The sequence below is a fragment of the Sprattus sprattus genome, assembly GCF_963457725.1.
Source record: "Sprattus sprattus genome assembly, chromosome: 3".
In the NCBI taxonomy this organism is placed as follows: domain Eukaryota; kingdom Metazoa; phylum Chordata; class Actinopteri; order Clupeiformes; family Clupeidae; genus Sprattus; species Sprattus sprattus.
Window position 1 is genome coordinate 44,130,839 of NC_137922.1, and position 12,500 is coordinate 44,143,338.

The 12,500-nt window shown below is 43.4% G+C and overlaps 3 protein-coding genes across 3 annotated transcripts in view; 1 reads left to right on the forward strand and 2 right to left on the reverse strand.

Annotated features, from left to right (window-relative positions):
• The window catches only part of wdr24 (WD repeat domain 24), a 12,895-nt gene extending 8,808 nt beyond the window's left edge, over window positions 1-4,087 (reverse strand). The window contains exons 1-5 of the mRNA XM_080836034.1: window positions 3,892-4,087; window positions 3,458-3,624; window positions 2,744-2,864; window positions 621-746; window positions 1-68 (exon numbers count right to left, since the gene is read on the reverse strand). The exon at window positions 1-68 is cut by the window's left edge and continues 293 nt beyond it. Of these exons, the coding sequence (XP_080692160.1) occupies window positions 1-68; window positions 621-740 (188 nt within the window). The 5' untranslated portion in view covers window positions 741-746; window positions 2,744-2,864; window positions 3,458-3,624; window positions 3,892-4,087. The remainder of the gene's footprint in view (window positions 69-620; window positions 747-2,743; window positions 2,865-3,457; window positions 3,625-3,891) is intronic.
• Window positions 4,088-4,502: 415 nt separating this feature from the next.
• Window positions 4,503-6,827, forward strand: LOC308362582 (uncharacterized protein). Its single transcript, XM_080835304.1, has 6 exons — window positions 4,503-4,548; window positions 4,707-4,844; window positions 5,288-5,381; window positions 5,691-5,850; window positions 6,215-6,367; window positions 6,508-6,827. The coding sequence occupies exons 2-6, from the start codon at window positions 4,708-4,710 to the stop codon at window positions 6,693-6,695; spliced, it is 732 nt and encodes a 243-aa protein (XP_080691430.1). The 5' UTR covers window positions 4,503-4,548; window position 4,707; the 3' UTR covers window positions 6,696-6,827.
• A 4,707-nt stretch (window positions 6,828-11,534) lies between these two features.
• The window catches only part of rhbdl1 (rhomboid, veinlet-like 1), a gene marked incomplete at both ends in the record, with an annotated part of 18,451 nt that continues 17,485 nt past the window's right edge, over window positions 11,535-12,500 (reverse strand). The window contains one exon of the mRNA XM_080834484.1: window positions 11,535-11,806. Coding sequence (XP_080690610.1) covers window positions 11,535-11,806 — 272 coding nt within the window. The remainder of the gene's footprint in view (window positions 11,807-12,500) is intronic.

Below are 12,500 nucleotides of genomic sequence, written 5' to 3' on the forward strand. Positions count from 1 at the left end.
AGGCGCTCCGTGAAGCCATCCTCCTCCAGGGCGTAGATTTTGAAGATGTTGCGCCCCGCCACCACCACCTGAGAGGGGGGAGAGAGGGAGGGAGAGAGGGAGGGAGGGAGGGAGGGAGGGAGGGACACGGCGACTTTTAAACAGCCCTTTATTGGATCGTTGATCAAAAGGACCCATTAAAACTTGCGTTCGAATCATTTACAGTTATGAGTTCATAAAACCACTGTAGCATGTAGACAGAGAGAGAGATAGAGACAGAGAGAGAAAGCAAGAGAGACAGAGAAAGAAGGTGTTGACATCAATACAGAACGTACGGTAATGATTTTTAATTAATCTTCAATACATATGGATTTCTGTACACCACCACCTAAAGCACAGAGTGTAAGTAAATCTTCAATGCATCAGTTCTGAGAGGGAAAAGGTGGAATGAGACCCTGAGGCATTTCATTACTGTCGGCCTCAGTCAGCTGTTAAACTACCAGGGACATAAAAGTTTCGAAGTTGGGATTTTAAAGATTCAAAGTCTAATTGTCAAAGTGTGCGTGAGTGAGGTGTGAGTGTGTGTGAGTGTGAGTGTGAGTGTTAGTGTGTGCGTGTAAGAGCAATAGAGAAAGACAGACCTGTGCTGCATCCCGGCACACACTGATGGCATTGGCTGGTGCGTCCAGGTGGCAGAACATAGTCTTGCCGCCGACAGAGGCACTGCCCAGCACCGTACTCACACGTGTCATCTTCTCCATCCCCAACTGACAGAGAGAGAGAGAAAGAGAAAAAGAGAGTGAGATAAAGAAAGAGAGAGGGAGAGAAAGACAGAGAAAGAGAGGCAGAGAGAGGGATTGAGAGAGAGAGAAAGAGGAAGAGAAAGAGAAAGGGGGAGAGGGAGAGAGAGAGAGAGAAAGAGCGGCAGAGAGAGGGATTGAGAGAGAGAGAGAAAGGGCGAGAAGGAGAGAGAGAGACAGAGAAAGAGAGGCAGAGAGAGGGAGAGAGAAGGGCAGAGAGGGACGGACATGGAATGAGAGACAGAGAAAAACAGATATTTATATTTAACATATTTATTCGTCTACCATAGGCCTAAATGTGTGTGTTTATTTCTCTGCATATTTGTATCCACATTTGATATGATATTTCTCATAATATTTATATGTAACCTAAGATTATTTATTTCCAGCATGAACAAGAACAATAGGGTTAATAAAGCCTGGCTGATTTTAATACAATGAAAAGAGAGCACTCATTATTCCAATTAGCCTCAAAAGTCAACATCTGTCATTCAGTGCGATTCTTCACTCAATCAGGCCAGCAATGCAAACCACCCATAGCCCTAAACAACCAGACACAATTTATCACCCACATTCCAGCTCCCTTGCTGGATTTACTAATGTCATAAAACACTCAAACATCTCTTCCCATCTATTCAAGCAGACTATAACCCAGTGCTGTTCGAGAGGCGTCCAGCCCTTTGCTCATCTCTGGCTTAAGTGACGAGATATGAGGAGTTTTGCCCGCCTGGTGGGAAAATTAACTGGGACACAGCCGTCTTTACATTCTTTGGGGAGAGGAAGCGAGAGAGAGTGGAGTGTGAGTGTGAGTGTGAGTGTGTGTGTGTGTCAGAGCAAGAGAGAGAATAGAGATGGGGAGAGGAGAAAGGAGGTGGGGTTCACTGAGAAAGAGGTGTGTGTGAGAGGGAGTGGGTGGGGGGCTAAAATATACAAGCCAAAATTATTCATTACACATTTGTCTTTTCTCACACACACACACACACACACACACACACACACACACACACACACACACACACACAAACACGTAACGCAAAGCAGCTGTCCAAGACTGCGGTAGTAATAACCTGCTGCAGTCCCTCCTATAGCCAGAGGGTGGCAGCACTGCAAAGCACTGGTGTGAAACGCCTTATTTTACAGGTCACTCTACAAGATTACCCCAGGTTTACGCAAACAGTTCGTGGACAAATTAATTCCATTAGAATCTCCCAAAGCCCCCATTCTGGGCGAGGCTGACACAGCAGCTTTTACTCTTTGCCCCTTTAGGATTGACCATGAACTTGCACAGATTGCTGATTAATGACCATTAGCCATTTTAGCTTCAGACCCTATAAGCTGTGGTCCTGACCTTTTCACTGGGTTCTCTTAGTCATTGTCCTTGGCATTGGTGCAGAACGAGGCGATGACAAGGAGCGGCTGCGAGACTGGCGCCGTGGAGGAAGACACATTCATGTGGCATTCCAAGCATTTTGTCCGCAACAGGAAGAATGGCAAAGCGCCCTCTGATCTATAACAAATTGACTGACCCATGAGCATGTAGCCTAGCATGCTACAGGGGTAGAGAATTAACATATGTGACAGGGATGCAGGTGTCAGCAATGGGTGTCAGTAGGGGATGACGGCAGTGAGTGAGAGTGTGTGTGTGTGTGTGTGTCTCTTTGTCAGTGTCAAAGAGTGCAAGCTGACTCAGAAACGAGGGACACGCTCTCAAAGTACTGCGGAATTCTCTGTGATGATCTGATACTTGTCACGACTCCGTACCCGCAAACAGTAAACAAAGATGCAGAAACAGAAACAGCAACAACAAAAACAAAGATGAAAACTGCAATCTCCATCCTGATGCTTACAAAACAACTTCTGATATTTACAGGAAGCAAATTATCTCTTCTGCCAAAGCTGTGGACTGTTATATAGTGTGCCTCTACCTGGCCTGGCCAGGAGAAAAGGGGTTGCACTATACTCACTAGTTCCAGAGGAAGCCTGGGGGACCCCTCAGCTTCGCCTCAGCTTCTCCAGCCAATCGGTCGCTCCCTTTCAGCCTCTTGCAGCCAATCAGCAGGTCCCTGAGGTATCCAGTGCAGATTGCTGCCGGGAAATTAGTTCACGAGATGAGCTGGTGTGCTAGTTTTCAAACACACTGCTCCACAATACATATGACCCAGCTATGAGATCATCAGTCTCACCATCCAAACGAACCAGGACTGTCCAACTATAAGCTCTAAATCTAAGCTGTTCTGTATCCAAACAATCATGATGTCCGTCTTACATTTACATTAACAGTACTTACAGCATATTAATAGCATGTTAATGTTTTATTTAGTCTGTACACAGCAACCATGTATTGGATTTGAAAGGTCTTGTTTTGGTTTTGGTTGATCAACGGCTGTGCTTGTCTACAGACATTTAAAGTCCCTTCTTAGTTGAACGAAAGCTAAACATGCGCCAGAAGCAAGCCTTATAGGGAATGTCGGTTTCAAGCCTATGACGGCCTTCCACCTAGGGCTTTTCCTCTTTACAAAACATAATATATTACATAGTATTTATACAGTGCACATTTGAATTGTGAAACTGTGCACATATGATCACATTATTTAACAGATCCCTCAAATGATATTTCAGTCATCGCTTAGAATGCCTTTGGACAAATACACAAATAACGGCAACATCGCAATTCTTACCGTATATTCAAGTGGTCTTGTAAAAACTGGATGCGATTATGCTTCTGGTGTCGGCGGCACATGACGAGGTGCCCTCGCGCACTAGGCGGTCTCCCGTGACCACGCGCTGGGGCCCTGTGCCGCGTTTGACATCTCCAGAGAAAAACACCTGTGTGCTGGGTTTCAAGCTACGGCATGACGCAAGAGAAAGTGTGCAGGAAAGTTGTGATTTAAAACACTTTCATCCTTTAAGTTTATAAAGTTCATCCCACATAAAAAGTGAAACTGGCAAGTCATTAAAGTAACTAAGTAGGTATATGCACTAATTCAATGCTAAAATTACATGAAACTCCTAGTATAACAGCGATAAATGCATTACAAGCATGTGTCGTGGTAAGTTTTAAACATGGGATATACTTTATAGACTTCTGTTGTGTTATAATAATAAGTCATACCTATCTCAGGAGTGTTGGATAAAACACAATGATGATATGTCTTCCTCATATGTTATCGTCTCATACTGCATGCATAAAGCTAGCTTTAGTTTTAAACAGGTGCAACGCGTACACAACTGAGGTGAGTGTATTGCATGCAATGAGCAATGGTGCAATACTCTTAATAGTTCTTTAGATGACTCTTAAAATATTACATCAGAAAACTGTTCATGTCTCTGTGGAAAACGTTATGCACTCAACATGAGCTAGCAGCGGGTTAGCTAACTATCGTTAACTGAAAGTGAAACATAAACAAATTGGTTTTCTAGCTAGCCAATTTAGCCATAGCAGCCATTATCTGCCAAACGAGTAGGTCATTTTGTACGTTTTATTCCGGTGAATTTCCAACACCCAAAACCTGAGATGAAGGCAAACAACTACTCCAAGACAGCTCAGCACACTCGGGTGAACTAACCTTCTGAAGCAAGCAAATGTTGTGGACTTTCTTTACTGACAAACCGGATGTTGTAGCTCAATTGTCGCAAATATGTCCACATTTACGACAGTGAACGCGGTAGACGACCTTCGCGCTTGTTTCTGCGGTTTGTGCTCTGAATGTTGATTGTTGGTGAGATTGACTGAAAAGGGCCTGCTGAGCTTTAAAAGCAACACTTTAGGGTACTGGAACATTTTAACCTTGCAGGGTGCTTTTCACAGACACAGACATCGTTGGAGGGGTGCTCTTACACAGCCAACTCAGCCTCTGAACTTCTGAATTGTTTCTGTATGATAGCCTAAATTACAGCGCAGTGTACTCCTCCTCCCTTGTCTCATAGGATGCCAGCCTATGCAGGACTGTTTGTCTGCTCTGACCCAGCAGTGTGGAAAGGGGTGTATGAGAAATACTGGACAGTTGTGGAGGCTAAGTCCTCAGGGAAAGGCAAGGCTGGAAAACTGCTGGCTCTGGACAAGTGGTGAGCACATAACAAACACACACACATACACACATGCACAGTGTTTCACACACAATGCAATTGATTTTAGGACCACTGGTGATAAGCATGCAAATCACTTGTAAAGTCGATCAATTAGGCTATACCAAGGCTCAGGACATGCACAGTCAATAAGAGCTGTCTAGACTTGTGTGCATTTGTAGTTGCTGCAATCAAAAGTGGGTGGGTGATTTAAGCCCAGCTGTTTTGAACAATATAAGATAGACGATCTCAAAAATATATTTTCTTCTTTTCTAATGTCTTGATACTGTTGTACTCATATAGTATGATCATATGATTCACACATGAAACGTCTGTATATGATAATGGTCATAGGATCACCCACTAAAATCGTTCGTTCTCCAGGGTTAGGGCCAAGTGCACTTAGTTTCTGCCCCAACTCAAGGTGTTTGGTCTCTGGGCAGGTACCAGGAGGAGCTCCCTAAGCATATCTCTGCCCGGACGCAACGCCATGTTACCCGAGATGAGTTGAGTAAACTTATGGAGTGGAAGCTAACGGTCAGTATATATACCTGCAGAGACTGCTACTGCATACTCAGAGTATATTTTGTCTGAAGGCCTCCATTGGTGCCATATAGCACTTTTCTTTTTCTTATTTTTCTCGCTAATATTTCACTTTTATTCAGTTACTGTTAAACACATGTACTGGAAATGGAAACATTCGGCTGCTTTTTCACAAAACATCCTTGTGCTCCAACCATCCTAATTAAGCCAAAATAAATGGTGGCACTACAAGGAAGTTGACAAAAACCCTCTGCTTTGGATGGAAGAGAAGCCTTGCTATTGTTTCTTCTTTTTTTCCTCCAGAGGGGGAAGTTCCGACCAAGACTGCAGCAGCTGATTGGTTCTAACAGTGAGGAGGCGGTTCAGAGCTGCAGCAGTAAGGCATTTGATTTGCTGCCGGATGTCCAGGCTGCTGTCACTGAGCTGAGCACACTGAAAGGGATGGGGCCTGCCACAGCATCAGGTTGGATCCCATACTATCGTTAGCATCTGTAACACATAGCCTCATACACACCAAGGGCGTAGGTTTGGTCTCAGCATTGGTAGGGACACTGCCCAGCATAGTATGGACAATAATATGAATGAGTTTGGAAACATATTGTGCAAAATATTTTTTTATAACAGGCAATTCAAATTACATTTGATATTGGTGGGGACAATGTGTCTTTCCCAAACTTTTGTTGTGACTAGTCCCTATGGACCATATGCAAACCTACGCCCTTGATACACACTTACTATAAACTCAGTTGCATGTAGCATGTGAAATAACTTGAAATTTACATAATTTATAAAGCAGACAAATTAATGCAGCTTTTCCATCCTACTAGCGGTGCTAGCAGCAGGGGCTTGTGAGGAGGTGGCCTTTATGGCAGATGAGAGTGTGGAGAGTATCCCAGAACTATGTCCAGTAAAGTACACAGCCAAACACTACAGCCTCTACCTGGACAAAATCGCCCAGAAAACAAAGCACCTCAACACAGGTAAGGTGTGTGTGTGTGTGTGTGTGTGTGTGTGTGTGTGTGTGTGTGTGTGTGTGTGTGTGTGTGTGTGTGTGTGTGTGTGTGTGTGTGTGTGTGTGTGTGTGACACTGCTAAGTTCTGTCTCTCTCTCTCTCTGTCAGTGGATAGTCAGCAGGACTGGACTCCTCATAGGGTGGAGATGTGTTTATGGACATGGGCAGTAGCCAATAAGCTGCAGCCATCTCTGTTGGAAGAGTTCGGTGACCTTAAACAATTCCAGACCAATCAAGAGCCAGTTAAGAGTCCTGCATCCAATGACAAAGCAGCTAAGAGGCAAAAAACCCAGTAGGTGATAAACCATGGTTGAAAGGTCAGAGGTGTCAGGGTAAGAGGTTGTGTCCACTATTTTGACAAACAGTTACCCTTGTTGTGGGCCACAGACCTCTATATCGTATTGTATTGCGCTCTTGAACACACCACTGTTTAGATTGTTTATGTGGACCGATCTGACTGTGAGAACATTCCAGTGATTTATGTAGAGATTTTTATCTCCTGTCTGTCTGATGATATTCCTGTAATGTATGAATAAATATATTTTATAAGGAGTCTTTTTGTTTCAAGCTTCTTGTTTTTCAGTAGGAGGCATCAGCTGTTTTATGAGAGGTACTGCATTCAACTCAATATTATATATATAATTGAGTATTTCTGTACAAAATGATTAGTTTTTTTTCAGAAATGTAATCAACATGTGCATGCATGCACAAACACTCACTCAGTCTTTCACACACACACACGCAAGAGAGACATGGAGAAGCTTGGCCACAGTATCGCTCTTTATTCCCATTGTTTCTAAATGAAAGCAGGTAAAATGACCAGTAGAAAAGAAAAAAACAGCTAATTAAAATCCATAGAAAATGGCTCAGAACATTTCAACATCTACATAACATCATGAAGAAACAGAGGACCGTTATAGAAACTCCATATTTACATCTTTAATGTATTTTTGTTGCTATTTTGTTTAACCAGAACTGAACAAAAAAAAAACGTTTTTTTTTTTTCTGAAAGCACAAGATTGTAAACTGTAGGAATCAGGACCTGCTGTCTGGACAGGAGATCTGTTTAGTTTTTTTGGCACCATATTTGAGTCACAGCAGGGCGTTGAATGAAGCCTTGTTTCCCCTTGGGGTTAAGTTCACTACAGCTGATCTCAGAAATGATGAATTGGCTGAGGCTGAGATCAAGATGCCACTGTGTCTATCACGTTAGTTTGAGATAAGAACACTCATAAGGATGGACACTCCAGGGAAAAGTTCAAGATTTATGTTCTATTCCGAAACTTTAGAGCTCTAATTCAGATCTTCCAGGCACTAAGAGTTTGGCCAAAACAGTTTTTGTTTCGTCTGTGTTTTATGTTCACTTTCTGTTGTAGTTGTTCTTGAAAGGTTTCCCAGGAGTGGTATGAGTTTAGGAATATAGTAGTATATTACAAAGACACTTGCTTTAGAATTTCCAAAACGTAGCTCAGGAAAAGGCATTGAGGCTGCCCCGACGTCTCCTTTAACTGTTGCATCTCATGACGTTTTAATCCATCAGGCCAAAGAACACTATTGGTCATGGAATTCTCTTTACCATCAAAACTGAGTTAAACTGCCTTACTGGTTAACCAACCTCATGATGTACCACCCTAGACTTAACCCCAATGGTAAAAATAATTGAACCTTTGCATCTCTTCCTTCAAGAACGTCATGAGGAGACGACAACAACGTAGCAGTTTTTAGACGGAAAAAAATCTCCTCCTCTACACTGAAGGGGCATCATTACAACATTAACCATGTTTATTTAGTAGCAAAGTAGTATTCCCTGTGGATGAATATGAGCCTCTAAGGGAGCTAGGGCTCAGCTTGCACTAGCATCCTTCCACCTATTAGCTCACACATCAGCTAGACAGGCACGGTTAGCCTTAGATGTAGTTTCATGGGTTGAAACATGACTTTTTCTAACCTAATGGGAGTAAGCTACATGTCTGTGTGTATCTAAAATTTGAGGGTATGTGGCAGCAAAATCCATTTCTGACAGAACTATGTTTAGAGGATTCCCTGTTCAAGCCCACTTTTGTCACCAAGCAAATCTGGAGTCAACGTCAAACACAATTAAGCATCGGCCTTACTGGGATGTATTTTAATTTTAAACAGGCAATGCCATGTCGTGTTTGTGATTTGTAAAACACTGACATCGAATCAAATCAAATTTAAAAGAGTTTAATTATAATTTCACTGGAGTTACAAATTAAGATGCCACACGGTTGCTTTTCAAGACACACAGATTAAGCAACATGAATATGGAATGTCATGTTACTAGGAAGGAACTGACAGGAAAATCTAGAATGTTACTGACAGTAGCAGAGAACCCTGCATTCGAAGAACACCTAAGAAATCATGGCTGGCCAGAGTATACTGCATCCAACTGTCAGATGGCTTTCCTCTCCCTCACGAATCTCACAGGAACGGTATGGAATGGGTGCGAGCAATATGGCTACTTTATTGACAACACTACAACCTTTACATCCTTCCCTGTCTCTTAAAAGCACTGGTATCAGGCCTAAAAACTCCTTCAGCCCTTCAATAGACAAGCTGACCAGCACCAGCCTCAATCTGAATACTCTTAAAATGGCCTCTCCTTTGTTTTCCCTTATGGGGCAAGCAAGACAGCAGATATAAGCATGTCAGATGAAATGGCAGTGTGATTGATGTTAGCCTACACCTATCAGTTTTGAAAATCAATAGCTGTGAAGGACTACAGGAGAGGTTTCAATTTAAGGGTACTGAGATTGAAACACAGCCAGGCACTGAGTGAAGCTACAAGCCTGATAAGGGTCACTGGGACAGAGCTCTATTCTGGTAGAGGTTAGCATGAAGCTAAAATATTGAGCTACATGCTCATACAGGTCAGTATAGAGCTTACAAACTGAGCTACATGCCTGGTTGAGAATTTAGCACAATGCTAATGCACTGAAACTGTAAAAAGTGAGTTAGCATGAAGCTAATACACCATGGTACTGTTTTCCCAGGAGTGCTGCCATAGTAACAGTAGAAGTCTAATGAGCTACACTAGCCTGCTGTCATACTGCACATAGAGAACATGCTCAAGTAACACTGATTATCACACACACACACACACACACGTGCATGCGCGCCAGACAACTCTTGAGTGTATCGCATTTCCTTTAAATGCTTAATTTTACGCGTCCTCTTTTCGGCAAAGCTGCAACTTTGATCTGTACAGTGGCACCAAACAGAGATGGTTTTATGCGAGTCACTAGGCACACACACTTACAAACTGGAGTGGGATTTTGCTCTGAAGCAAGCAATGACCTTTTTCTTAAGCCCTCTCTTTCTCACGCAACGGCACATATACACACATACACACACACACACACACACACACACACACACACAAAACACACACACTCGGCATGAAGTGTGATAAATAAATAAACCATTTTGGCACAAGATTCAACAGCATCAGCGCATGACATTACAAAGCAGCAGAGGGCTCGTCATAGCAACCCGACCCTCAAGCTCTTCACCTAAAACACCCCCACAGGTCAGTCTGAGACAAACAACACGAAATGTCCTCAGGAATGCGTCAGAAGACACAACCCAAAAATGTCCTCCTAAATCTGTCACACAAAAATACACATTGCAGGAAATTGTATAAATGCTCAGTAAATTCTGTGTCTGATTCAAGTTCATAACAGTTTCGGTATCATAGAGGATGTTCACACCATAAGAGATTTTTTTAACACAACAAGCATCACAAACTAGGGATTATTTTTTCCTCACTTTGGCAACTCTGACATAATCTGGCAACCCTTGCAACATTTAAGTGAAATCTTCAATTGACGGAAAAGCAGAGCAGTACAGGAGAAGCAAGGATTATGTGGTCACCTTGGTGATGCTCCCCTGTCATGGTTGCCAAGGCAGGCTGTTACATGGATGATTATGTCACTGACACCTTATGAAAGGGGTCAAAGTTCAAGTTATCAGAGGTCATGGGTCAATTAGTCAGGGTTTTCAGGGGTTCCTCCTGGCTTTGGTGGTGGCAATGCAGTTCTTCAGTGGCTGGACTTTATAGGTGCGAGTGAATAATCTGCGTCTGTTCATTAATATTAGCAGTCTTGTGCAGAGACTTGACTAGAGTGGAGTAGACACGCGCACCGCACACACAAACACACACACACACTGACACAGCAAAGGAAAATGTGAAGTATTGGACCAGTAAAGACTATACACATGTAAATAACTGCAGAGAAAGACACTTAACAGATCAAGTTAAAATAATAAATATGATCCTTCACACACATCTTGACCTGTTCAAGGAGTAACTTTGCATTCTCTAAATTGAGTCAGTTTTAGCCTGGTGGTCAGTTAGAACCAGACACAATTATGTGTGTCAATGGGTTTTGACAGGACCCTTGATGGCAATATACAGCCAGTTGTGTAATGTGTTAATCTCATTGTTTATTGTATGTTGGTTGTGATTGAATCTATAGTTTTTGTTGATGATATGTATGCTGAGGTTCTCCTGTCCATTTGTGTTCGTGTGTTGTGTGTGTGTGTGTGTGTGTGTGTGTGTGTGTGTGTGTGTGTGTGTTGTGTGTGTGTGTGTGTGTGTGTGTGTGTGTGTGTGTGTGTGTGTGTGTGTGTGTGTGTGTGTGTGTGTGTGTGTGTGTGTGTATTTGTCTGTGTGTGTGTGTGTGTGTGTCTGTGTGTGTCTGTGTGTGTGTGTGTGTGTGTGTGTGTGTGTGTGTGTGTGTGTGTGTGTGTGTGTGTGTGTGTGAGTGAGAGAGAGTGTGTGCGCGTACATGTTTTTCAATGCATTACTGAACTGTGGAGTTTTGTGGGTAATTGTTGTGGATGTGTGTATTAGATTCAGAAGTCTGTTGTGTTGTTTGTATGTGTATGCGGATTGCTGGCCAGTGTTAATGGGAGCAACTGCCGACCAAGCAATGACAGCAAAGTCTCATCTTTAAACCTCTCTGGTGGGGCTTTTTTCTTGTTTTGTTTTTTGGGGGAAAAAAGCACAGAAGGGTTTGGGTCGGATATCTGTCCGTGATTGGCTGAAACCAAGGAGGAGGAGGGCACCGGGGTTGGACGGAGCGAGACGATTGGTTCCCCCCACGCGTGCGTCAGGGGGGCGGCGGGATCTGGACACCGAGCAGCTCGTAGGCGAAGATGTTCCAGAAGATGGCGAAGAGGAGGAAGGTGATGAAGGTGAAGACGAGCACCCACCAGGAGCACTGCGTCTGCAGGCTCTCCTCGTAGCTGCGCAGGATGAGCAGCCCCATGCTGATGCCCACCACTGCCCCAGAGAGGTGGGCCATGAAGCTGGGCTGCGGCCCCGACGATGGCAGCGGAGGGGAGAAACGTAGCCACACCGCACGGCCCACCTCCGAACTCACTTCAGAGGGACAGAGGGGGGAGATGGAGAGAGGGAGAGAGAGAAGGAGAGACAGGAAAGTGAGTAAAGATAGAGAATGAATGAGAAAGGGAAAGAGAGAGAAAACAAAAAAGAGAGGTAAAGAGAAAGAGAGAGATATAGATTGTGCGTGCGAGAGGGAGAGGCAGAGATATAGAGAGAAAGACAAAGAAAAATACAGAATTAAAGAGAGAGAAAGATAGAAAGAGAAGAAGAAAGGTAGAGGAAATCAGAGCGATAAAGAGAGGGGGAGCGATAGATAGATGGAGACCAAGACAGAAAGAAAAAGAAAAATACAGAGAGAAAGAGAGACATGGGAAGAGAGAGAGAAATATAGAGAGTAAGACAGAATGAAAAAGAAAATGCAATGAGGGAGAGGAAGAGAAGAAGGAGAAGAAGACAGCTTTACACACAGGAATACACTGAACAGTCTCAGATGTCCCTGAGGAGTGAGGAGTTGGACACACACACAAACATAGAAACCGCAAACCCATATCGAACACACACACACAGACACACACACACAGACACACAAACCGCAAGCCAATACACACACACATACACACACACACACACACACACACACACACACACACACACACACACTCAAACAGACACACAAACCGCAAACCAATATCTGACAAAGAAACAGAGATCACTGTAGCATTCATATGAC

Bases quoted from the DNA above. Each gene is read 5' to 3' on its own strand.
- LOC308362582 (XM_080835304.1), top strand. From the start codon at position 4,708: ATGCCAGCCTATGCAGGACTGTTTGTCTGCTCTGACCCAGCAGTGTGG. The intron at 4,845-5,287 runs GTGAGCACATAA...GTCTCTGGGCAG, and splicing joins CTGCTGGCTCTGGACAAGTG to GTACCAGGAGGAGCTCCCTA. The intron at 5,851-6,214 runs GTTGGATCCCAT...CCATCCTACTAG, and splicing joins GGGGCCTGCCACAGCATCAG to CGGTGCTAGCAGCAGGGGCT.